This window comes from Globicephala melas, chromosome 14 (assembly GCF_963455315.2).
Source record: "Globicephala melas chromosome 14, mGloMel1.2, whole genome shotgun sequence".
Taxonomy (NCBI): Eukaryota; Metazoa; Chordata; class Mammalia; order Artiodactyla; family Delphinidae; genus Globicephala; species Globicephala melas.
Window position 1 is genome coordinate 19,529,850 of NC_083327.1, and position 24,541 is coordinate 19,554,390.

General features: G+C 40.7%; 1 protein-coding gene across 9 annotated transcripts in view; it reads right to left on the reverse strand.

Moving 5' to 3' along the window:
* Positions 1 to 19,144, reverse strand: part of SYNCRIP (synaptotagmin binding cytoplasmic RNA interacting protein) — a 29,051-nt gene extending 9,907 nt beyond the window's left edge. For 3 of the 9 annotated variants that reach the window (XM_030859444.2, XM_030859443.2, XM_060283448.1), the window contains exons 1-10: positions 18,114 to 18,245; positions 16,582 to 16,741; positions 15,774 to 15,892; positions 15,539 to 15,646; positions 12,632 to 12,745; positions 12,356 to 12,532; positions 4,354 to 4,489; positions 3,051 to 3,256; positions 712 to 861; positions 268 to 389 (exon numbers count right to left, since the gene is read on the reverse strand). In XM_030859444.2, the coding sequence (XP_030715304.1) occupies positions 268 to 389; positions 712 to 861; positions 3,051 to 3,256; positions 4,354 to 4,489; positions 12,356 to 12,532; positions 12,632 to 12,745; positions 15,539 to 15,646; positions 15,774 to 15,892; positions 16,582 to 16,729 (1,280 nt within the window). In that variant the 5' untranslated portion in view covers positions 16,730 to 16,741; positions 18,114 to 18,245. Of the gene's footprint in view, positions 1 to 267; positions 390 to 711; positions 862 to 3,050; positions 3,257 to 4,353; positions 4,490 to 12,355; positions 12,533 to 12,631; positions 12,746 to 15,538; positions 15,647 to 15,773; positions 15,893 to 16,581; positions 16,742 to 18,113; positions 18,328 to 19,040 lie in introns of those variants that run through there. The other 6 variants (XM_060283450.1, XM_060283449.2, XM_030859442.3 and 3 more) reach the window with 5 other exon arrangements.
* Between the last annotated feature and the right edge of the window lie 5,397 nt (positions 19,145 to 24,541).

A 24,541-nucleotide genomic window follows, 5' to 3' on the forward strand; every position in this document is an offset into this window, starting at 1 on the left:
TTCTGTAAAATACAGTAGAAAATAACCTAGATTGATTTTTCGTTTATTATGCAGAGGTCCAGTTGTTTAGAATTACAATTAGTTTCACAAGTATGGTCAACAGCAAGAGCTCAATAAACATTTTTGGAGATTCTCGGCATTTTTCTTTGACTCAAAGCTTTCAAGTTAAACTTCAAGTCCTCTTTAAAAGGTAAAGGCATGTTACAGATTTGTTCACCTGTTATTCACCAGTTAATCAATATTAAAATCTGTACAACTTTCACTTACATTTGATTCTTTGCAGCTTGCCTCTGAGCTTTTCTTTCTTTCCTTTTCTGATCTGGTGGCTTAGCAAAAACAATTTCAATATTTTCTCCCTCCAAGTCTTTGCCATTCATTTCTTCCATAGCCTTAAAAAAGTAGGTACTGATCAATACAAGAGACCTTTCACAACTATGATTCATTTAAAGTTAAAAAAATCATTTACTATTAACACTAGAAGGATGAGATAAAATAGGATTCTTGATTTCATTTAAAGATCCAGCTCTTCAACTATTAATCTTTTTGACTTAGTTTAGTAAGTTATGCGATTTGCTAAGGCCAATGAAGGTTAGCTTGAGTAATTACATGACCTCTGAGTTTCCTTCAATTTTCTAAAACATTCTGATTTTAGGATGACTAAAAATCATTAGTCTAAGTTAGATGCCTATGATAATTCCCCCAGTTATTTACCTTGACAGCACCATCTCGCTCATCAAAATGAATGAAAGCATAATCTTTTAATTTCTTCACTCGTTCCAGTTTCCCAAACTGACTAAATGCCTTTTCTAAAATCTCTTCTGTTACAGTATTGGCCAGGTTGCGTACAAACAGCACTTTTACCTGAAATTTAAGAAAGAAACAGAAACTTCCTATGTATTTCCAAAGGATTCAGTTTCCAAGATGCCACCATCCCAACCCTGCAAACTTAACTTTAGTCACAACCCATTAGAGGAGTACCAGAAATATAAAATATAGACTAAAATTTCAACTCATTTGGGTAAATACCAAGGAGCATGCTGCTGGATCTAATGGGCAAAAAATCTGAACGTTCTCACCAAAGATATACAGATGGCGAATAAGCATAGGAAGAGATGCTCAATTATCATGTCATTAGGGAATTGCAAATTAAAACAGTGAGATATCATTACAAGCCTGTTACAGTGACCGGCCAAAATCTAAGACACTAACACCATCGAATGCTTTTGAGAATATTGAACAACATATTCACTGCATTAGAATGCAAAATGGTATAATTTGGCAGCTTCTTACAAAACTAAACATACTTTCATACCATATGATTCACCAGTCACACTCCTTGGTATTTACCCAAAAGAGGTGAAAACGCGTCCACACAAAACCCTGTATATGCATGCTTATAGCACCTTAATTCATAATTGCCAAAACTTGGAAGCAACCAAGCTGTCCTTCAGTAGGTGACTGGATAAACTATAATAAATCCAGACAATGGAATATTACTTAACATTAAACAAGAAATGAGCTATCAAGCCATGAAAAGACATGGAGGAACCTTAAATGTAAAAGAAGCTGTCTTAAATGGCTACATACTATATGATTCCAACTATGTGACATTTGGGAAAAGACAAAACTATGGAGACAGTAAAAAGGGCAGTGGGTGCCAGGGATGAGGGGACGAGAGATGAAAAGGCAATCACAGAGGATTCTTAAGGCAATGAAAATATTCTGTATGATACTACAATGGTGGATACAACATACATTTGTCAAACCCATAGGATGCAGAACACCGAAAGGGAATCCTAACGTAAACACTGAGTTATACTAATGTGTCGATTTAGATTCACTGATTATGACAAATGTACCCCTTTGGTGAGGACACTGATCGTGCAGGAGGCTGCACAGCTATGTGGGCAGGTGTGCGGCTGCACAGCTGTGTGGGCAGGTGTGCGGCTGCACAGCTATGTGGGCAGGTGTGTGGCTGCAGAGCTATGTGGGCAGGTGTGCGTATGGGAAACTGCTGTACTTGCTGCTCAAAAAACAAAACATGCTACGCACAGGACTTTTCATTAGCTATTATTTTACAATTAAAATGGACGTGGTTATTTCCTAATAACGTGAACACCATGCCATCTGAAATAGCTGTTGAACTTAACACAGGGAGTCAAAACTAACTGGGACCTGCTTTTGAAACCCTGAAGAGAGGAAACAATATTCAAAACACTGGTAAGATAAAGTCTTCAATCCTGAAAGCTCCTCAAGTACAACTACAAATTTAACCTTTTGGCTAAGAAACACTATCACTTCCTCCTAAAATACCTGAAGTAGCATCTGAATTTCTTAATCTAAAGGGCTGACCAATGAGAGCTTAATAAGCCAAAGGAAAAAAGAATGAATCCTAAGTATTTTCTGTCCTCAAAAACATTTACCCTTTAATATTCACTGTTCTGACACTTCACACTCCTCTCTTGATTTTAGTAAACTAGTTGTATTTCCTAGCCTATCGTCATTAAGGAGGATTCTTTAAAAGGTTAGAATAACTTAACTGCAAACTGCACTGGTAAAGTGTTGACTCAAGAGATGTTTGTTTTCATAGATGTCTCAACTGACTGCTGAAGCACGATACCTAATAATAGCTAAACCTTTTAACTGCAGCAGCTCTGCTGAGGCCAGTACAGTTCACTATTTTTAGGAGTAGGACTTTTAACACAAAAACCATGTAATCTTAATGGCGCCACTCTCAAAAACTCAAAGAAACTGCTCTTCGAATCCACACAAAAATGAAAGTGAATCATCTCCACTGCATGTAGGCTACCTACTTTATCATAAGAGTATGATGGCTACACAACTGTAGCTGACGGTCCATGAATAAATTCCTATATTCACCCTCCATGCACTTGTTATTTATTTCTGGTGTGTGGCCTTTAACACAGAACCCTTCTCTCACTTTCAAAAATATGGTTTAAGGAAGCACACACAAGTTTCCCTCCACTCTCTAAAGCCTACCCCTGCTCCCAGCAACACCACAAAAAAATTTTTAACTCAACTGTTATTACCTTTGCCATAACTTCAGGATCGGGATCTTCTATAGGATCAGCCCATTCAACAGTTCCAACATTTCCCCAGACCTTGACTTTACCACTCATTAACCTACGTCTTGCCTGGGCAGCTGTTTTGTGATCTTCATATTCAAGAAAGCAAAAGCCTCTGTTTTTTTTCTTGTCGTCTGGTTGGTGGTATAAAATGACGTCTGTAAGACCCTCTGAAAGTAAGCAACAATTCCAGAGAAATTAGATAAAATAAGCAAAAATAAGCAGATCAAAAGATTTATTTTTCTAATATTATACCTGAATATCAGAATGAAAAATAATCTCTTATCTTTACCAGGGACTCTCAAAAAACCGGTCCAGATAATTCACCTAATCCACACTTTCCAAGTGTTCCTAATGCAAAAATCCCCAAGAAAAGAAAATGTATTCTTTTTACTTAGACCTGAGGACTATTCTGCTTCCATTTATCAGATGACAGAGAGGTATGAAATCTATACAAAGCTGTTTTAGGAAAACCAGGAGTATAAGTCAGACATGGTTAGAAATTTTTCTCTGCTTCCATTAATTAGATGACAGAGAGGTATGAAATCTTTACAAAGCTGTTTTAGGAAAACCAGAAGTATAAATCAGACATGGTTAGAAATTTTTCACCCCATGCAAGTAAAAACTAATTTTTTAATGGCACTTTTCTGGCCTCAGACATGGTTTTACTTCAAATGAAATAGAGACTATCTTAGTATTGTGTAAGAATTTCAAATGTTCCTGGAAATTGGTAACAGGCTGATAATTTGCTAAATATTCTAGGCAGACAAAACTATTTTTTCTAGTTTCCAAATGACAAAAGCCTGTCACTTGGAAACTTATAAAAAATGCTTTACAATTCAAAGAAATTACACCATACTGACAAAGTATAATCTCTGCTTATAGCAAGAGTACTTACCATTCCTGTAATTTGGAAAATCAGGTTATTACTTATCAAACATTTTTACTAAGAATGTCAACTAGCACCTCAAAATGCATAAAAACACAGAAAGAAATACAATTTTCCAAAACAGGGGAAGCACAACAATGATTCTGCAGACTGAGTTCAAATCCCAGCCGTATTCCTTACTAACTACATAACATTCAGCAAGTTATTTCCCAAAACCTTCTATTTCTTTATCTGAAAAATGGAGTTACTCATCTTATATGGCTATAGTGAGAATACGAGTCAATAAATGCAGTGCTTAAAACAGTGCTTGGCACACAAAAGCATGACATTACCTTAAATATTAGAAGTTGAACCTCCTTCCAAGTAAACCCAACTTACCTGTTACTTTGCTAAATTCTTCAAGAATCTGTTCCTTGGTTTTACTCTTAGGAATAGAGCCCACAAAAAGCCTGTTGTTGGCAACGGAGATGCAGACACCAATGTGTTTTCCAGAACGAATTTCATGATTATTATACTGAAAGGCGGAAAAGTGCATGTTTTAAAAATACTTAAAATATCCTACTATAGGTGCTCATTATAGAAAGATATGCAAATCCCATACACAAAAGCAAAATCTTTTAACAAATTAAAACTTCAACACTTAGGTTTATCAAGTATTTTTATCCTTTAAAAAATTATAATCTGAGACAGGAAGATTGTACTGACAAAACACACTAACCAAGTTTATGAATTAAAGCAAAAAATTGTCAAGTCCTTGAAATTTAGCAAATGGTAAGAATCTAGTCTGTAAGCAGCTTAAATTCCAAATTACTGATTCCACAATACCTTATTTTCTACTTAAATTCATCCTTCCGACTAGTTATTCTCATGCAAGGGAAACAGATTCCAGTGCCAGCAAGCTTTCTGCCTTTCTATTAATCAGCACTTAAATCTTATTTTTCCATCTCCCCTAATCACTTGTAAAAAGTTACAATAAGGGATTTCTGGCTTCAAATACTTAAATCTAAAAGGAGAACCTTGTTATTCTGAATCAGATCCAACTTTCTCCCCCATTTTATTTTCACCAAGCCTACAATGAAGTTGGAGAAAGACAAGTAGATTATGGTAAACTACTATAAAACTACAGTAAAAAGTAAACAATCTTCAAGTAACCATATTCCATAAAACGGAATACCGCAGAGGCAAAACCCAAAAAGTTCCTATCCCTGTTATTCCCATTCTTGCATAACAGGTATATCAGGTATAAGTGAAGAAAATACAGACAAGTCAGAAAACTGATTCCTCCCTCTCCCTTTTTCTCCATCTCCAGATATTCAAAATTAAACATGAAGTTCAAACATCCTTCCTTCAGTTCAGAACAGTTTTGTACTTTTTACCCCACCGACTCCGTTCACGCTTATCCAAGTCTCTGGGCATCATGATCTCAGGATTCTCTCTATGCTTTACACTTATGCTGGTGACATTTTTTTTTAAATCACAACTTTGCCTATTGAAAAAGAATCCCACAATGGACTCCGCATCAGCAAAACAAAGTTTAAACCCTTGGATGTCATTAAGTCCGTCCTAAAATCCCTACCACTTCTCCCTTTTCTCCACAATACTATAATCTCAGCTATTTACATCAGTTCTCAAACAGTTTTCATACTGCTCAACCTCTGACTATAACGCTTTCCCTGAAACTTCACCATCTAAACTCCTCTGCATACCTGTAGATTTGAGCTCAACCAAATATTCTGCAATCCCTAAATCCTATAAAGGCCAACAAAAACACCCTTCTATGTTAACACAGATCAGCAGTTTCCAACAGGAGTGATTTGCTGCCCTCCGACACACACACAGTTTGGTCAACTAGAGGTGGGGTCTGCTGTTGGTATTTAGTGGGTAGGTAGAAGCCAGATATGTTATTAAACATCCTACAATTCACAAAATAGTCCAGCATAATAAAAAGTTATGTACTCTAAAACATTAATAGTGCTGAGGTTAAGAAATCCTGCCCTGGACTTCATTTTCTCATGCCATTTATATTCTATTTAGACCAAACACCTCTTAAAAATAAAAATATGCGGTTACAGGCAGATATTAGACCTATGGCTGAATCCACCATTGCATGGGATTATGGACAAGTAGACTACAATACCCTATTACACAAACAAGTTAACTTTAGAACACAATAAACTGCTTTACGACATGTACATTCCCTAGATTTTTATATCTAAGGATCAAGTAGCCAGCCTTAGTGACAAATCAATGGCTTTCAATCTGGTCATTTAGTCTGTAACTCCAGAAATTGGAAAAAAAAAATTAAAATCAGAAAAAGAATGGAAGGAAATACAAAGTTTTAAAAAGGGAGAAAGAGGAGTTATTTTGAAGATGACAATTTGGTATCATTTTCCCTTTATTGTATTTCTTTCCAAATATTCTAAGAGCAGAGACTATTTACTTAACAATGCTGCCTCAAAATAGTAATGACTGTTTCTATTATTATCTACAAAAGAAAAGTTTCTTCCTTTCTAACCTATCCTCACTATGGTTAATCAAGGCGGGGTAAGTAGAAGGTATTTAAATGACTGTAGTCTCTGAACAATATGAAGACATGAATATTTAGTAGGATTTATAAAGAAAACTAACTTTTCATCCACATTTTTTTAATTTAAAAAATTGGAACAATTATAGCTGACCCATAGAGAGTAAATTGGCTCTCCAATGAAAAGAAGTCATTAAAGGAGCAAAGGTGACCCTCTGCACATAGCATACTGTCCAAATAAAGCAAACGTGCCTAGAAATAAACATTCCTTAAAGAAATGCCCCATCTACAGGTTAAGCATGCACTTTTATAAGTATATTTGAGTTGTTTAACTTTTCTCACTCTAGCATTTTTAAGACCAATCTATCACCTTAAATTCGAAAATAAACTTTGCATCCTAGCAGGTTTTAGCAGGTGAGTTAACAGTGACTTGGATGGTAGAAAAACATTACCAAAACAACTGTTCTGATCCTTAATAGAGATTCTAATTTAATGCTGATAAACCCTTACTCTCAAGGGTTAGTAATCAGAACGATATGATAGTATCAAAATAAAAAAGAAAACGTAATCTTTTCCAAACTCTAGAAGAGTAGGCACTGAAGTTAACAAATTTTAGAAATCTAGCTTTCAGATCCAGTAACAGTGAGGTAACCAAATAAAATAAAGATGAACTTTGAACACTAACCAATGCAGTTTCAGTATTTCGGAACACCAAAATGAGTTGTACAGTCTGGAACATTCCCATCATCTACGTTCAAAATATCAATTCACTCTTTCCTTCCCTTATAGCCAATCAGTTACCAAATCCCCGGAAATTCAGCAATCTCGGACTTAGAAAACTGATCCAGAAGTGGCTGCTCAGTCCTAACCCTTACAGCAGCAAAGCCGCTACCTCCCAAGCCTGTCCATTTAAGTCTTCTTTACCTTGAGCCAAACCTACTTCCCTAAAAATTCTACAATAAGTCTATTTCCTCCTCCAAATGACAGCACTTCATATACCTGCACACAATGCTTAGGACTCAATCCCCCTTCTATGCTTGGCTAATCATTACTTCTCTGAAATTGGGAACTGCCTCCCAGAGTGTCATCAAACAGTGATATCCATAACACAATCCTATAGAGGCAGACTGAGGAGTCTAGAGTAAGCTGGAGACTATTCTTACACTTCTAAACACCAGGCCTCTGCAACATGTAGTCCATGATTATCTTGGCTTATTTGGCAATCACACCACACCACTAACACACTACAGCTTACTTGTGGATTAGTCATGTATAGGACTTGACTCTCAGCCCCACTCAATTCCATCCTGCTGGTGTAAACTACTGTCCCAGGCTATCAAAATCTTTTCAGATCCTTATTTTGCCATCCATGGCATTAACCACTACATATAGATTCAAGTCACCAAACGTTCCAAGCAGTCCAACTATGCCCTCATTCATATCACTGATTAAAAAAAAGAACCTATACCGTTATTTACATCATGCAACCCATACAAAGGCTCAAAACTTTAATAGCACCATGCAACTCAGCCCAGCAGTCATGCCTACTGCCTTCTAGCACTGACTTTATACAAGTTTTACCTCCCTTCCCACAAAACAGTGCTTCAACTATTCATCTATTTCCTTCACTGCCCTGCTCACACCTTTTTATCACAAAGCGTTCTCTAACAACCTCAACCGAGAGCAATCGATCCCTTCATCCCTCCTTTACCCTGTGAACCACATGCTTCCACTTTAATTGTAGTTAGCCTCTCAAGTCCTAGAAACCCCAAAGTCAAGAACTGGATCAAACTACCTTGTATGGCCATAGTAAAAGTTTTCATGTTAAACACACTAAACACTTGCTAATTGCTACTAAAATATTCTGTCGACCTGTCTTGCCAGCTGCATTCATCAAAATGGTTGTACACTGGTGTATACAACCACTGTGGTGATAAACTATCAGTGGCTATTAAAGTCATAACCCTTAATGTGCAAATAGAGGTCAGTATTCCAGTCTTTGTAACAAAGGTATTTTCAGTAGGACACTTCCATTGCATAGAAACCATAATGGGCAGTGCAGAGCCAGTAGCCCTGGGCTCCAATTCCAGCAGCACACCACACAAATACATATACACACTTGCCTGGTCAGCCAGTCAGGTTATTTACCTAGTACCTACTCTATAATGGCACTGTTCTAAATGCTGGGGATACAGGAAAAAAGAGCAAATTTTCTGATGGGAAGAGAGAAGCAAATAATCTTTCAAAGTTAAAAAATAATTTTAAGTACATCTAAGCATTCCTTTTTTTATCATGTTCAGTATACTGTCATGGGGCAACTGGGTGGTAAGCCTTTCTTAGAAAGGCCTTCTAAGAAAACCTGATTGATAAGACAGCAGCTGTGCTAACTGGGAGAAGTGGGAGAAAGAACAGAAGGCAGCCTTGAGATGGAAATGCTCATAGCTTTTGTGGAGGACAAAAAAGGCAAAGTGTGGATGGAAGGGTAATAAAGAAGAATGGGAAGAGAGAGGTAAGCAAAAACCTGATCAGATAGAACCTTGTTTGGAAGCCATTATTAGAGTTTTCAGCATGGGACTGTTGCGATCTAATCTACACAGCTAAAAGGTAAGACTGTAAAGGAGCAATGGAAAGCAGTGAGACTAGCTAGAAGGATTCTTCAAATGGTACCTTAGGCTAGGATGGTAGCAGGAAGATGGTACAAATTGGTTAGATGCCAAAAATAAATTTGGCAGTAGAGACGACTTACACTCTGAATTCCTTTTAACACTACCTAAACCACTACATAATTTGAAGAATCAGGCTACCTGGCAACATAACTTATACTGCTGGCTTAAATTGTTATGTCTAATTAACGATAAGCACATGCTAAACAAACCTGGTATCAAACTAAACCAGTACGGCTCTGGGCAAGCCACCCAGACTATTTATTCTACTGCAAAAGGAAGATATTTCACTTACCTTGAAGAATGAGTTGAAGTGATCTTTAAAGGTAATAATGTAGCACCTAGCACAGCTCCTGTGCCTCAACAAGCACAAGTGGTAGCTATTATTCACCTTTTCACAAATTTAAATCTTGCTTCCTTAGCTACATTGTCATCATTTAGGGATGAATTTTCTTATTCCCCCAAATACAAGGCAGATGTTAGCTGAAAATAGGGTCATTAAGAAGTTTGCAGTTGCTTCTAACTTCATGCCTCTTCTTCAGCTGTTAACATCAACCCATTTGACAAATAATTCAGATGCAAACTTAAAATCTAGTCTTTTTTGGGGGGGGGGTCGTTGTTGAATAACATCAAAAAATAAGGCTGAATATATAAACTATCTCAACTCAATCGAAGGTATTTCTCAAGACACAAAGTACAGGAAAGCAAAAAGATGGTGCTTCAATCTTGCCTCATCTATAAATAACGTAAAAAAGGCATTTTCTCAACATCTGATTATGTGCAACTAGAACAACAGTTCAACTACCTTATATAAAAATTCACCTTGGATAAAGCTGTAATTCAAGTAGACTCGTGACATGATACGAGTACAAGTAGTTTTCAAAATATGCTTCCTTAAAAAATACATTTAGGAAGGGTACTCACTTCCAGGAATCAAAACAAAGTAGCAAAAAACATCCTAATCAACTTCAGTTTTTTATTTCTCTAGAATGTTTCATTTCCTCAAAAGCCTAGTCCTTTCTTCTACTGTTGCATTAAGGCAAATCTCCCAATTCTATTATCACCATAGTCCTAGCTGTGGTAAAGCATCCTTTTTAAAAAAGCAATGACAATACGTCCAATTCATCCCAGTGCTAAGAATACCCTTAAAAAGACAATAAAGCACAGAGCCTCCTATTCATCAGATAGTAAAAAATAATTATGCCCCCAGATAAGGACTCAAATCACAAACCCAGAAAAAAATGTTAAAAGATTTAGGACAAGAGCTAGCTCACAGACCAATCAAAATGGCTGTTTGGCTACCTGGAAATTTCTGTGTTACAGTTGAAAAACTTAACTACATTACTAAGACTACTCTAAGCCTACAGCAATGCAACTTTGGACTACATGATCTGTTAAGCCAAGGCAATTGCCCAAACTGAGACATATTTCATGTGTACTTATTGGCACTCAAAATAGTGATGTTAGGACTGGATTATATAACATCTTCTAATGATGTTTCTTTACTATAAGAATTCTGAACATCATCTAGAAATAGATTCTAGTGACGACCTACCATAATTAGTGTATTTTGGCAACAAAAATTAAGTAGTCTACAAATGTTTGTTTAATGATTCCTTTAAAAAATATTAATACACAAATCATTACTTGTAACACTAAATAATCACACCTATTAAGCAAAACTAAAGCTTTATGTAATACGTCATAAATAAACTGGATCTGACATCATTAAATTCTGTACTAGCTTTTTGCAGTAAGATAGTCTCACTGCCTTCTCAATCATTATGTATTTCAACACTGAAACTTACTGCTACTTTATTACTACCTAGCAAAACGTTCTATTCTTTTATAGATTCAACTGGATGACTCCTAAAGTATCTTTCCAGAACTCTAAAGAGTCCTCAGTTTTACCTGAACTGTTTAAACTAAAAACGTGACAGTTCAAAGGTTACCATTGAATGGACCCCTAGAGCTATACATACTCTCCCTTCTGAAATAGAAAGCACTCTTTGAAAGAAAAGAAAATCAGCCATGATTTAAAAAGAAATATCTAAACTCCTGAATTCTTTATTCTTCCCAAGTAGCATACTTTTCTAATTTTAACCTTTACAATGTTCAATTACACACACCAATGGAGAGATCCAAGCAATACAAAAAGCAAAACCAAGTAAGTATATTTGTTTTCTTTTTCTCCTTAAGGTTTGCCTTAAAATGTGATATATATGGGCTTCCCTGGTGATGCAGTGGTTGAGAGTCCGCCTGCCGATGCAGGGGAAACGGGTTCGTGCCCCGGTCCGGGAAGATCCCACATGCCGCGGAGCGGCTGGGCCCGTGAGCCATGGCCGCTGAGCCTGCGCGTCCGGAGCCTGTGCTCCGCAACGGGAGAGGCCACAACAGTGAGGCACGCGTACCGCAAAAAAAAAAAAACAAAAAAAAAGTGATATATATGATGGTGAGGGAAGGAAAAATAAAATTCAGGATGAAATCACTCTAAGGAGTTCAAGTTTGCTTAGAAGTACCCATAAAACGTGTGTAAGTCAGATAACGCAAAACTAACAAACATCATCTGCTATAGTGAACCATTTACAAAAGTTCCTCCCCAGCTGTACTTTTTGATGTATTTCTTGGATTGAAATTAACTTCCATCTTCAACTACAAAACACAGAAACTACCTGTCACAGAATTTAATAAAACTAATTTGAAGGAGAATTATATAAGCCATAGTTTGAAACATTAAAATTCTTTAAATTGGGAAAATAACTAGGTCCTCACCCGACATCTAGTACTTTTAAATCAGACACTGCCATTCAACATAAAATCCTTTATCTCATTAACTAGAAAGTTATCATCACAATGTCTTTGTGAAACATTTTCGAAAAAGGGACAGCCAGATATGGTCCTTTAAGAGCCCTATCTACTACAGTTACTTTCTTAAACCTTTTAACACTCCTTGAAAAAAAAAAAAATTGCTAAGCCAAATTCAAAGCACCAGTAACTTCAACTCCACCACACTACCTTATACATCCTGAGTCAGTTCAACTATACATGCAAAAAATACTGCTACAATGTGTACATAGAAAATGGGACAGTGCCTAATCAGCACTTCAAAAACCTTTGGTTAACACAATTAAGAAAAGTCCTGGCTTTAAATGAAAACAGAGAATGTGAAAACTGAAAAGAAAAAAAAACTCACCAGTTTAACAGCCTCCTGAGCTGCTTCTTTTGTACAAAAAGTGACAAACGCATAACCTCTATTGAGACCAGTTAGTGGATCCATCATTAGACGAAGATCCCATATAGGTCCAGCTTTTTCAAACAATGGAACAAGTTCATCCTCAAACAGATCTCTTGGGATCTTCCCTACAAATATCTGTAAATTAAATATGAAGTAAAAACCATGGAGAGTTTCTTTAGGGAACCAGACACCTGTACATTTACTACAAAGGGTACAAGTTTTTAGTCTCTTTACCTCAGTGCCAACAGAAGGCTGCTGACCTGAATAAACGGAATCTGGAGGCGGTCCCCCATACTTCCTCTGTCCAGTGGTCACATCGAGTGTGTATCCTGTTCTTTCCAAGAGCGCCTTAAAAAGTTCAAATGTCATCAATACATTTCATTCATGAGACCACACCCATACATTGAGCAGTTTAAAATCAATCTTCTTCAAATCTTTCCATGGATCTTTGCAACATTCCCTACTTACAGATTTCTGTTGTGTTTCAGAATTCCCCTTTTAATGTATGCTTGTAATTTATAATATGCCCTAATTTATAATGAAAATTTCAGGATCCTGGTCAAATTATTTTCTGGTCTCCAATTAATTACTGAGTAGTGCTCAGTGAACAACACTAAATATTGATCCGTCAACAACTTTCAAGGCAACGTGTACCTATTCGGCCCTTCTAAAAAAGGACTACACCTAATTACGCTGAAAATAATTCTCTCCTAAAGAAGGAGATGGATAACTTCTCTCTCCCAAATCTAGCTTTCTTACCCAATAAATTTCCCTGTAACCCACACTTCTAGGTACCTACCGCCATTCTGGGAGTTTCACCAACCTTTATAGAAATTACACTCCTCCAATTAAGTCCAGAAACTTAGGGGTTGCAGGAAAAATGACCTCTTATTCATCTGACATTCAAGTACCATGCTTCACAGGACAGCATGGATCACTCAGAAAAAATGAGAGCCAAAATGATTTTGAAAACTTTATGAAGCTGCAACAATGTGACATAACCTCTATATATTACCTCCCTAAAAGTGAACTGTTAAATTTACACAACTCATATTTACTCAGAGCATTAAAAATTTCTCTTCATCTTCTATTATAAGCAAAAAGACTAGAAAAAAGTTAGCCTAAGGAAAAAACAAGAATTATTCCTTTTCCACCATCGCACCCACAAAGCACAAAACTGGTTTTCTGAATAATAAAAGCAACCCAATAATTAGATGATAAATTCTGAAATAAAAAGAAACACTAGGCACAGGACAAAACTTATCAAAATGCTGTTAAGTGATTTGGGGGTCACTTTAGTCTTTGAAAATGAAAACACCTAGATAGATTTTAAATATTTTCTACCCAAAGAACATAAAATATATTATGAAAACATACTGTAACTGATAACTCCTTTATTCCTAAATTGTCTTAACAAAAAAGCCCAGAAAGTGCTACATGTTTTAAGTAGTCTTTTTCTATTATCTCCAAATATATGTGCTTAACAGTGCAACATTGGGTTAGTAACAAAAATAAACTCAAATCTATTACTATCACATAAACTAAACCATTAAATGGCTCCTTCTTCCCTTTTTCCCATATGTAATCCCTGCGCTTCTTTCACTGTAATCTTTAAGTGACCCAAATAATACCTCTTATGTCACTCGCTAAAAACAAAAAGGAAAAACTTATTCCCTCTGAAAAACATCCTATAAAAATGTCTGTCTTCGACGTAGAGAAAATGGACTTGACGCGGGGAGGGGAAAGGGTAAGCTGGGACAAAGTGAGAGAGTGGCATGGACATATACACACTACCAAATGTAAAATAGATAGCTAGTGGGAAGCAGCCACGTAGCACAGGGAGATCAGCTGGGTGCTTTGCGACCACCTAGAGGGGTAGCATTAGGAGGGTGGGAGGGAGATGCAAGAGGAAGGGGATATACGTTTGCACATAAGCTGATTCATTTTGTTATACAGCAGAAACTACAATAAAGATGTTAAAAGAAAAAAAGTCTGCCTTCTTGCCACAATTTAAGTCACACTAATGCTTTAAGCCACTCCCTTCCAAAGATAGAACTGAATCTCACAAACGAAATTTTCAATTTTTCATAAAATTTTAATAACTGTCTCAGTATAGACTTAATTGCAACTGATTAATTACAATGAGTAACAACTATATTCCATTTCTTTGGAAAAACTAAACTTATAGCTCAAACACAATTCACCCACAGCTACAACTGCAAAAGGCTCAAACTTATAGATAGCCTTAACGTCTAACTCCATATTCCAAGCTTCTCTCTTCCCACAGCATTAAAACACACCTGACACCTCTATTGTTCCTAGTAACTTATTTTCTTAAACCATAACCCTTGGTTCAAGAGCAGTGGCACACTGTATTAAGAGTACCAGATTAAAACTAGTATGATCACCGTCATATTTTCTATGAACTAAAAACTCAACACAACTAAAAAACACCAAGATCAAAACCTAGTTGACTTTGAGGCCATTTACTCTTCTGACTTTGGGGGTGGGGGGAGCGCAAAGGAAACCTACCCTCAGCCTCAGTTTCCTCATTTACATTTCCACAGTAATCCATTTTATCCTTAAAAGCTGCTTCTAGAAATGAACAAATTGGCCTTAAAAACCCATACTAATGGAAGGAAAAGAAGGCAGTGTTAAAATACTAAACCCATTTAATTTGAGGGCTTGAGAATCCTAAGAAAAGCAGTCAGCTGCTAAATGCACACACTCCACCAGTATGAGGTGAGCAGATCCCCTCCCATTTTGGTTCCACTGTCAGTTAATCTGGACTTGCAGGTTTCTAAAAAAATATGGTGGCTGTATTTCTCTAAATCTTTTATTTAGAATACCAATAACACAGATTTAAGAAACAGTAGCTAGCTAAGAAGAAAAACTTCAGAACTGTTTTAGAAACAAATTGTTAAAGGCAGGAAAAACAGTAATTACAAAAGATTAACAAATTATCTCATGGTCATTAACTCGCAACATCAAAAACCCCCACAAAAAACAGACAAAAAAACACGAAAAACAAAACACACACACCCATTTCACACCCAAGAAATATTTACCAAAGCTAGAAAATAGAAAAAAAAAAAACTTTAAAACTGAAAGGAGTAAAAAAGAAAGTTTTTAAAGACATACCTTAATTTTTGCCTCATCTGGTCCTTTGCTAGAATCTGCTACTTTGGTCCCCTGTTTTTCTCTCTGCCTATAAGTCTTCATGACTCCACATAAAAAGGCACTTTTGTTCTGCAAACGAATTTTCCAATCATATTTAACAACAGTTATCTTAAACGTACCTAAATAAATAAAACTTGAACTATCAAAACTACTCAGGTTTTTTATTGTTTTTACACTGACACTAGATTAATGTTACCTGAACATGAGAGAGATCACTGTCTTTAAACTGCTGAAGAACTGCCAATGCGCCGTCTTCATTGAATTCTTTTAAAGCTTCGATAGCTCTTTCATCTAAATCGCTATGTGCAACCAGCCCTGGAGAAGGAAAAACTTAATTAATTGTCAACTTTTAATATTTTTAGAAGGTTTTTTTTTTTAAAAAAGACCATGTTTGCCAATATAGGTGCCAACTAAGAATTCTTCCATGCCCCCTTATCATCTATATGATGAAAAACACACATACCTTAGCTATTCTGAACGGCATTATGAACTAAATAAGGCCTCTCAACCACTTTTTTTTAATCTTGTTCTGTGTCTAAATCAGACAATTCTGAACCCTATTTCTACAGCAAATATATAGGCTCACAAATTCTAAAACCAACCAACGAAGTACCGAGCATGACAAATGAACCTCTACTCAATTTCAAATACCACTAGAAAAAGCAAGAGCCACACGGAGACAGACTACAAGTCTACAGTTACCAAGTTATTTAACAAGAATCCTACTATAAAAATACCCCCAAAAAGTCACATGGCCTGCTTCCAATATTTAGCAGCTGTTGCTACCATCGTATACTTATCCATCTGGCCAGCCAGCCTTTACCTCCTAACCCTTTCTCTTCCCTCCCTCTATACACCTTAACCTCTAGTTCACAACTAGCACAACAAGGCAAAACTCCAGGTCCCACACTTATTGGAAACCACAAAAAGTTGCTATTTTAGCTCAAAGCCAGAAATCCAATAGAAAAATTTCATGATATAATTTTGCAAGTGTTAGTTCTTACCTGCAACGTAAATTTCATCTAGTTTTTCAGCAACTTTCTGTGGTAAACCAGCATCAAGCAATGTCTGAAAATTTTCTGAATGGATAACTGCAGAAGTAGTATCCATGGGCTCTTCAGTACCATTTCCATTAACATGTTCTGTAGCCATGTTTCCAGAGATCTGTTCAAACGCAATAAGCAAAATTAAACTAGGATCTTCAGAAAGGGTAGAGGACAATATGAGAGCCCCAATCTTTACATTCTCTACCAATTTCTACACCAGTCAGCCTGCACCTCCCTTTAAAGAGGCCTTACTTGAAAGTCACTGTCGCCTGACAAGCCACATTCGGAGCGCGGGGCACAGAAGGACGGATCCACTACGTTTTTCCTTAGCACCACCCCTGACTCACCTGCTAACACTCCCTAGGAAAAACCACATTACAAATGGAGCCCAACCAGCACGAGGACGAGCCAGCGTGCCACATGCAGCTGTGCCCGTACGGCGAACGAGGTGTGTGTGGAGCAAGCAAAGCTGGGCTTTTCCCTCTCAAAGGTAAACCCCCGAAGTGCGCGCTTTTCCCGCCTGCCGCTTAAAGATCGGTAACAACAGCCTGCGAAGAACAAAGCGCTCACACAAGCTACCTTCCCACCACCCAATTTCTCCACCCTTCACCCGCACACCCCAAAGCCCGCCCCCGACTCCGCATCCAGAGCGGCAGCCTCACCGCTGCGGCCCCCGGGAGCCCAGCAGAAACACGTGCTCTGCGCCTTCCAATGTCCTACAACTTCCTTCCACGAAAACCCACCGAGTCCCAGGCCAAGACCACCGTCACCGGCTCCCAACAGCAACCCCAAGCCGCGGCCAGAGCCCCCAGCAAGCAGCAGCAGCAGCACAACCTCGCCCCTCGACACCGAGGCCGCGGCGGCGCCAGGCCACAGGCTCTCCCCGCCCCCCAGCGCCGCCGTCTCGGCCGTGACACATGGCTCTCTCTGCCCCGGGCGCCGGCGACCGCCGGCCACCCGCCCGCCCGCCGAGACGTGCGCCGCGGCGCGCGGTGCAAGCCCCCCACCCCTCGCCGGTCCCGGCAGCGACTGCGGCGCGGGGGCCGGCGGTGCCACCCCCGGGCCGGGGCCGACAAGCCGGCGGCGCGAGGGCGTTCCGCGAACTGCCCAACGCTCGCCGGACCCCGAGCACCACCCAACCCCGCCGCGCGGCTGCGGGACAGGACCGGCTCCTCTCCGCCCACTCCCGCGCCGCGGCGACGGCCACGACAGCACCAACTCCGCCGCCGCTCGTGGTCCGCGCGGGCCACGGGGGCGCCTCCTCCCTGGAGCGCCGCAGACAAAGCCCGAATGGCAGCAGCACATGGAAGGGAGAAGGAAGTGGCGGCGCGGGCCGCGGCCTACTCCCAAGCAGCCCCAGTCAACGTGCTCCCCTCTTCCTTGGAATCCATTTTCCAGAAAAGCCGGTTTCTCCCCGCACCGCCATCCCACAGCTCACTCCACAATGTCACGGAGCTCCCCTCCCAGACCCGGGTCCCGGCGGTCGTTACCTCCCCGTCGGGCTGCGGTGGAGGAATCCTGTCCGAGGAGATCCGGTTGCGGGCAACGCGTGCTCGCTGCTCCCTGGGTCCGGCGCGAGTGGAGCTGTTGTAAAATGGCGGCCGAAGCTCACGCCGCTGGCAGCAAACCCGATCCAGTTCCACTCGCCTCCGAGCGCGCTCCCAGTGCGCGCGCGCGCCTCCGCGTGACCCCCCCCTTCCCTTCCCTCCCCTCCCTCGCGCGTCCGCTTCTCTCACTCACTCCTTCAGCCCCTGCCCGCCTCCAACTCCTCCTTCTCCTTCTCCCACCACCACCAGCCTCCGTCCGCCTCTCCTCTAGGCCTTTCTTCTTCCCCTCCCTGCTCCTTTCCCCAACCGCCCGCAGTGTTGTCCGCGGCCGCTCAGGCACGAGTGGCCGCCCTTCCCCTCCTCGCTTGCACGCTCGCACGCTCGCTCCCTCCCTCGGTCTCTCGGCCCCGTCCCCCCAGTCCCGGCCGACTCGGCTCCTCTCTTTCTCTCTCCCGCGCTGACGTGACGACGTAGCTTACGCCTCGGGACGCGCGCCCGCGGGCTCCGCCCCCACGCCCGCCACCTCCCTCGCTCCTCACCACACAGGAGGGCGCGAGACCCCGCCCTTCCGCTCCGGCGGCGGCGGAGGGGCCAAGAGTGAATGAAAGGCCCGCCCCTTCCCCTCCCGGCACTCCCCCTCCCGCGCCCCTCCGAGCGGGGCGGGGCGGGCCGGCTCAGCGTGTCCCACTCGTTCTCCTTTGTCAGGAGACAGGCATCTCCCCACCCCGCCCCACCCCACCCCCACCGCGGCACCACGCGCACGCCCCCCAACCGAGCTCCCGCTCGCCCCACCCCCCGCCCCGTCCCGGACCGGCGGGGAACGGGGCGGGGGGCGCGGAACGCGAGCGCAGCTCCGCGGAGCGTACCCACCGGTCCGTGCGCGCCCGGCCCCCGCCCCGGGCGCCGCGGTCGCGTAGTCGTTCCAGGCGGTGTCCACGCCGCCGCCGCCCCGCGCTCTCCTCGCTCGGGAAGCTGCAGGCGCACGTGTCCCCCGGGGCGGGGCGAGGCAGACAATGGGGCGGCGGGGGAGGGGAGCGGCGTGGAGCCCGCGGACCTTTGGTCCACCTGGCCGGCGGGACTCGAGTGCGGGAGTCCCTCCTGGGAGACTGGGTCTCCCCGGCCGGACAGTGGGAACTCCGGGGCCCCGCGCCCGCGTGGCTTCCCTTCCACGGGAACCTTGGGTAGAGGGAGGGGCGCCCGGGGCTCGAACGAGGAAACCCCGGCTGCTTTTGAGGGGGAACCGGCTGGCTCCAGTGGAGCGAGGAGCGGCTCCCGCCTTGGGATGCTACGAAAGCCAGATTTGGAAGCAAAACCGCTGGGTGGTGAAGAGTTGTGCAATACTCCGTTTCAGTCTCTGGCCTTTTCAGCAGTTAAGGGCTTCCTCACGCCACAGTTTGAGCAACTTGCAGCAGCACAGAGCTGCGTGGTTAGAGCAACTATGAAGAGCATATCTGTGTTTTTTCCCGAAAATCTTGGCAATTAAATCTTAACTGTAGTGACACTTCTTTTGTAACCGTATACTAGGTACAAGAAAGACAAGACAAAGGCATTTGAATTTCAGACGCCGTATGGATACTAATTTTGTTCAATGCAGCTGTAATGAAAAACAGAAATAGTGTCCTTTTCATTAAAAAAACAAGAGCTCACTGGTTCCCTAAACAAAAAGTTAGATGAATACTCCTCAAAGTGCTTAAACACTTCGTATGCCAGATTATTTTCATTAGTAACTGGATCAAGATATGAAATTTTTGAAATATTTTGACCAAAAGACTATCTAGCCAGTCGGTTTATCTGGGCACTCTACTACCTAAAATTTCTTCCTGTCATACATGGACCTGCTGTTGTATTCAGCTAATTCAGCAATAGGGATTTTAGTTCATAATTCGAAGGTTGTAGATAATGTTATAAATGAAACCAAATAACCAAAATGTTTAATACAAAAATATAATAAAAACTGGGTAATCTTATAGATGAAGGAATAAAAACAACAGATCTGAACCATCCAACACTTATTTTTTAAGACTTCCTTCAAAAAAAAGAATGAGGAGAGGAAGGGGGAGGGGGAAGAAGAGGAGGAAGAGGGGGAGGAAGGAGAAGAAGAAGGAGAAGGAGAGGAATGGGGAAGAGGAAGGAGAAGAAGAGCCTGTACCTAGGCAATGTCATCTACCAGATGACCAGACCTCCCAAATTGAAGTCTCTAGTTCTTCTTTGATCTCTAATTCCTTTGCCTAACCTACCCACCCGGCACGTTTCTGTGGGCTTTAGGCACTCCAAATCAACATTTCAAAAAACTGAGCACAACATCGTCCCCTTCATCATCCAGCTCCAGAGTTCCCATCTCAGTGAACATCACCCACTTGCATCCAGCAGCATTAGCTGAAAACCAGGGAGTCATTCAGGACAGTACCTTCTCCCTCAAGGCCGTATCAATTAATCAAGTCCTGTCAATTTTGTCTGCCTAATATATCTCCACTTCTGTGTTGCACCCAGGGGATAAGCTACCATCACTTACCACCTGGACTAATGATAGAGCCTCCTGATTCATCCATCCTTGCAGCTTTTCTAATCCATTCAAAGCCGCGCACGTGCACGCGCGCACATGAGTGTGTGTGTCTGTGTGTGTGTGTCTGTGTGTGTGTGTTTGGATTTTAAATGCAGATAAGATCTGCTTAAAACCCTTCATTAGCTCCCCAATACACTTAGAACCAAATCCTTAACTAGATCAGCAAAGCCTTCCATGACCTGTCCCACATGTCTCCCCAGCCACATCTCTGCCATTCTCCCAGCCTCAGGTGGCCTTCTTTCAATTCTGGCATTTCTCAGGATGGCACACACTAAGAACCTAGACAGGAACTTAGACAGAGATGCCCTGAGCAGGCCTGAGAAAAAAGCTATCAGCTATGCTCTCCAGTTGACATCTTGTTGAGAGAAACAATGGTATAATTTTCCTCCTGACCTGCGGAACTTCTTATTCCAGGCTTGATGCCAAGAATTACTACTATTACTGAAACATAGGGAATCCCTAATAATACTGAAAAAAAAAAAAACAGAAAAAAACAAGAAACTAGTAGATAGATTGATTCACTTGGTACGATAGATGCATTGGACTAGATTGAAATGTATGTGAAAGATCTGGCACAAGAAAATTCTCAAAAAATTCTCAGTAAATATGTGTCCTTACTTATCTGAATCCTCTTTAGTACCAAACACAGGATTTGATGCTCAATAAATAAATATCAGTATTTACTGAATAGAACCAAACAATGATAGGCTGAGACCCAAAACAACCTTGATTCTAATCCCAGATCAGCTACTAATGGGTAGCGTGGGCTTGGGTAAATCAGTTCACTTCTCAGAGTTTCGATTTCCTCATCTATAAAAGAAGTGCATTGAAAGAGATAATATTTTAAGACCTCTTCTAGCTCAAACATTTTGCAATATATTTAAAAAATTTCTCAAACTCTTTCTCTGGATTCTCATGGCTTAAAAATATTCAAATGTCCTATTTGCCACTAAAGATCTTCCTCATTTGAATCCCAACTTTCCTTTACAACAAAATAGCCAGCTGTTCACGTTATATGAACCCTTGCTCCAAGCAAAAATAACAGCAACAATGACAAACATTGATAATATCTGATTTGGGATATCATCTCCACTGTGGTTGTGGAGAAATTGACACGTTCACTGTTAGTGAAATGAGAGATTTTTTTCTTTTTATAAATAAATAATAGTCGTATTTATTAAGCCCTGCTCTCCCAAGTCTGTTCTTCCATCCTTCCACCATGAATGCCTTGTAACCTGGTACCTGCCGTCCAGCTAGAAATTCCACTTCCAGCCTCTGGGGCAGCCAGGTGTGGCCAGGTGACTTAATGCTCCCCAAGAGAGTGAGAGGATAGATTGATATGACTTTTTTTTACAAAATAATTAGACTATAATGCTTACTGAAGCATTGTTTGTAACATACATATATGTGTGTGTGTGCATGTGTGTTTTGTTTGTAAAAATGTATATAAGCTAAACATCAAGTAATACGGGACTGGTTAAATAAATTATAGTGTGCATCCATAGCGTGGATTATTCTGGAGCCATTGAAAAGAATGAAGTAGCTACCAATGTCCTTACATGGAAAGAGATCCAGGTTACATTCTTAATTTTTTTTTAAAAGCCACCTAGAGAACAATGTAGAGTGTGACATTTATTCATTCAGTTGAGCACCTTCTGTGTACTAAGCTCTGTGTTAGGCACTAGGTTCACAATATTGTATGTCAAGATAGACACAGATTGACCCCTGGCTCATGAAGCTTGCAGGTCTGTGTGAATGTGTATAACAAGGTATGATGGATATTAAGATTTTTGTTTCTAGAGAACAATTACAATTAGAAGGATGGAGTGGAGGGAGACCACCACTTTTTACTTCATACACTTTGGTAATGCTTAACTTGTTGCAATAAATATTTTTAAGTTAATTATTTATGGGCTTCATTACTGTTTTTCCATCCATGTAACCTTTGAATTAGTAAGAAAATGGAGACCTGTTAAGTTGCAATTAATCAAAGGCAGGCATAAAGTCATGCCTCTTTGCCTGTTTTGCTTGTCATCCAAATTCTTCCACTATTAAATGCCAAACTATTTTTTTAATATCATATTTTCTTCTTTTCTTTTCTATATTTTCTAAACTTTTTGCAATTACCATATATTAATGTTATAATGAGAAGGGGGGGCTAGAATTCATATGGGAAAAATTCACAACACACCATTGTTCTTTTCACAGAACCATAAAAACCTAGAGTCAAAAGAGACTGTGGAAGTCATTCAATCCACTCTTTCTAATAATCAAGAAAGTTTTTGCAACATCTCTTTCTCATGGTAATTGAATGGCTGATATGTTAAAATTTAAAACTTCTGCTCTGCAAAGACACTGCACAAGAGAATGAAAAGAAAAGCTACAGACTGGGGGGAAATCTTTGCAAAACACATATCTGTTAAAGAATTAGTATTCAAAATATACAAAGAACTCTTAAAGCTCAACCATAAGAAAGCAAACAAGTCAGTTTAAAAATGAGCAAGGGACTTCCCTGGTGGTCCAATGGGTAAGACTCCGTGCTCCCAATGCAGGGGGCCTGGGTTCGATCCCTGGTCAGGGAACTAGATCCAGCATGCTGCAACTAAGATCCCACATCGCAACTAAGATCCCGCATGCCGCAATTCTTTAGTTTCCCATGCAGCAACTAAAGATCCTGCACAACAAAGATCCCACGTGCCGCAACTAAAGACCCAGTGCAACCAAATAAATAAATTTTTTTAAAAAATAAAAATAAATAAAAATTAAAATGAGCAAAATATTTAAACAGACACCTCATCAAAGAAGATATACAGGTGGCAAATAAACATATGAAAAAAAATGCTCAGCATCATATGTCATTCGAGGATTACAAATTAAAATAGTGAGATACCGCTACACAACAGTTATTATGGCCAAAATCACAAAAACTGATGCTAAATGCTGGCAAGGATGTGGAGCAACAGGAACGGTTATTCATTGCTAGTGGGATGCAGAATGGTACAGCCACTTTGGAAGACTGCTTGGCAGTTTCTTACAAAACAAACATACACCGTATGATCCAGCAGTCATATTCCTTGGTATTTACTCAAATATGTTGAAAATTTAAGTATACACACACACACACACACACACGCACACAAACCTGCACAAGGATGTTTATAGCAACTTTATTCATCATTGCCAAAATTTGGAAGCAACCAAGATGTTTCTCAATAGGTGAATGAGTAAACAAATTTTAGTACACATATAATGGAATATTATTCAGTGCTATCAAGAAATGCACTATCGGGTTTCCCTGGTGGTGCATTGGTTGAGAGTCCGCCTGCCGATGCAGGGGACACGGGTTCGTGCCCCGTTCCGGGAAGATCCCACACGCTGCGGAGCGGCCGGGCCCGTGAGCCGTGGTCGCTGAGCCTGCGCGTCCGGAGCCTGTGCTCCGCAACGGGAGAGGCCACAACAGTGACAGGCCCGCGTACCGCAAAAAAAAAAAAAAAAAAAGAAATGCACTGTCAAGCTATGAAAAGACATGCAGGAACCTTAAATGCATTTTGCTAAGTGAGAGAAGTAAATCTGGAAGGGCTATACACTACATGATTTCAACTATGTGACATCCTGGAAAAGGCAAAACCACAAAAGATCAGTGGTTGTCAGGGGTTCAGGGGGAGGGAGGGAGGGTTAAATAGGTGTAACAGGGAATTTTTAGGGCAGTGAAACTATTCTGTATGATACCATAACAGTGGATACATATACATTTGGCAAAACCCATAGAATGTACAACATAAAGAGTAAACCCTAATGTAAACTATGG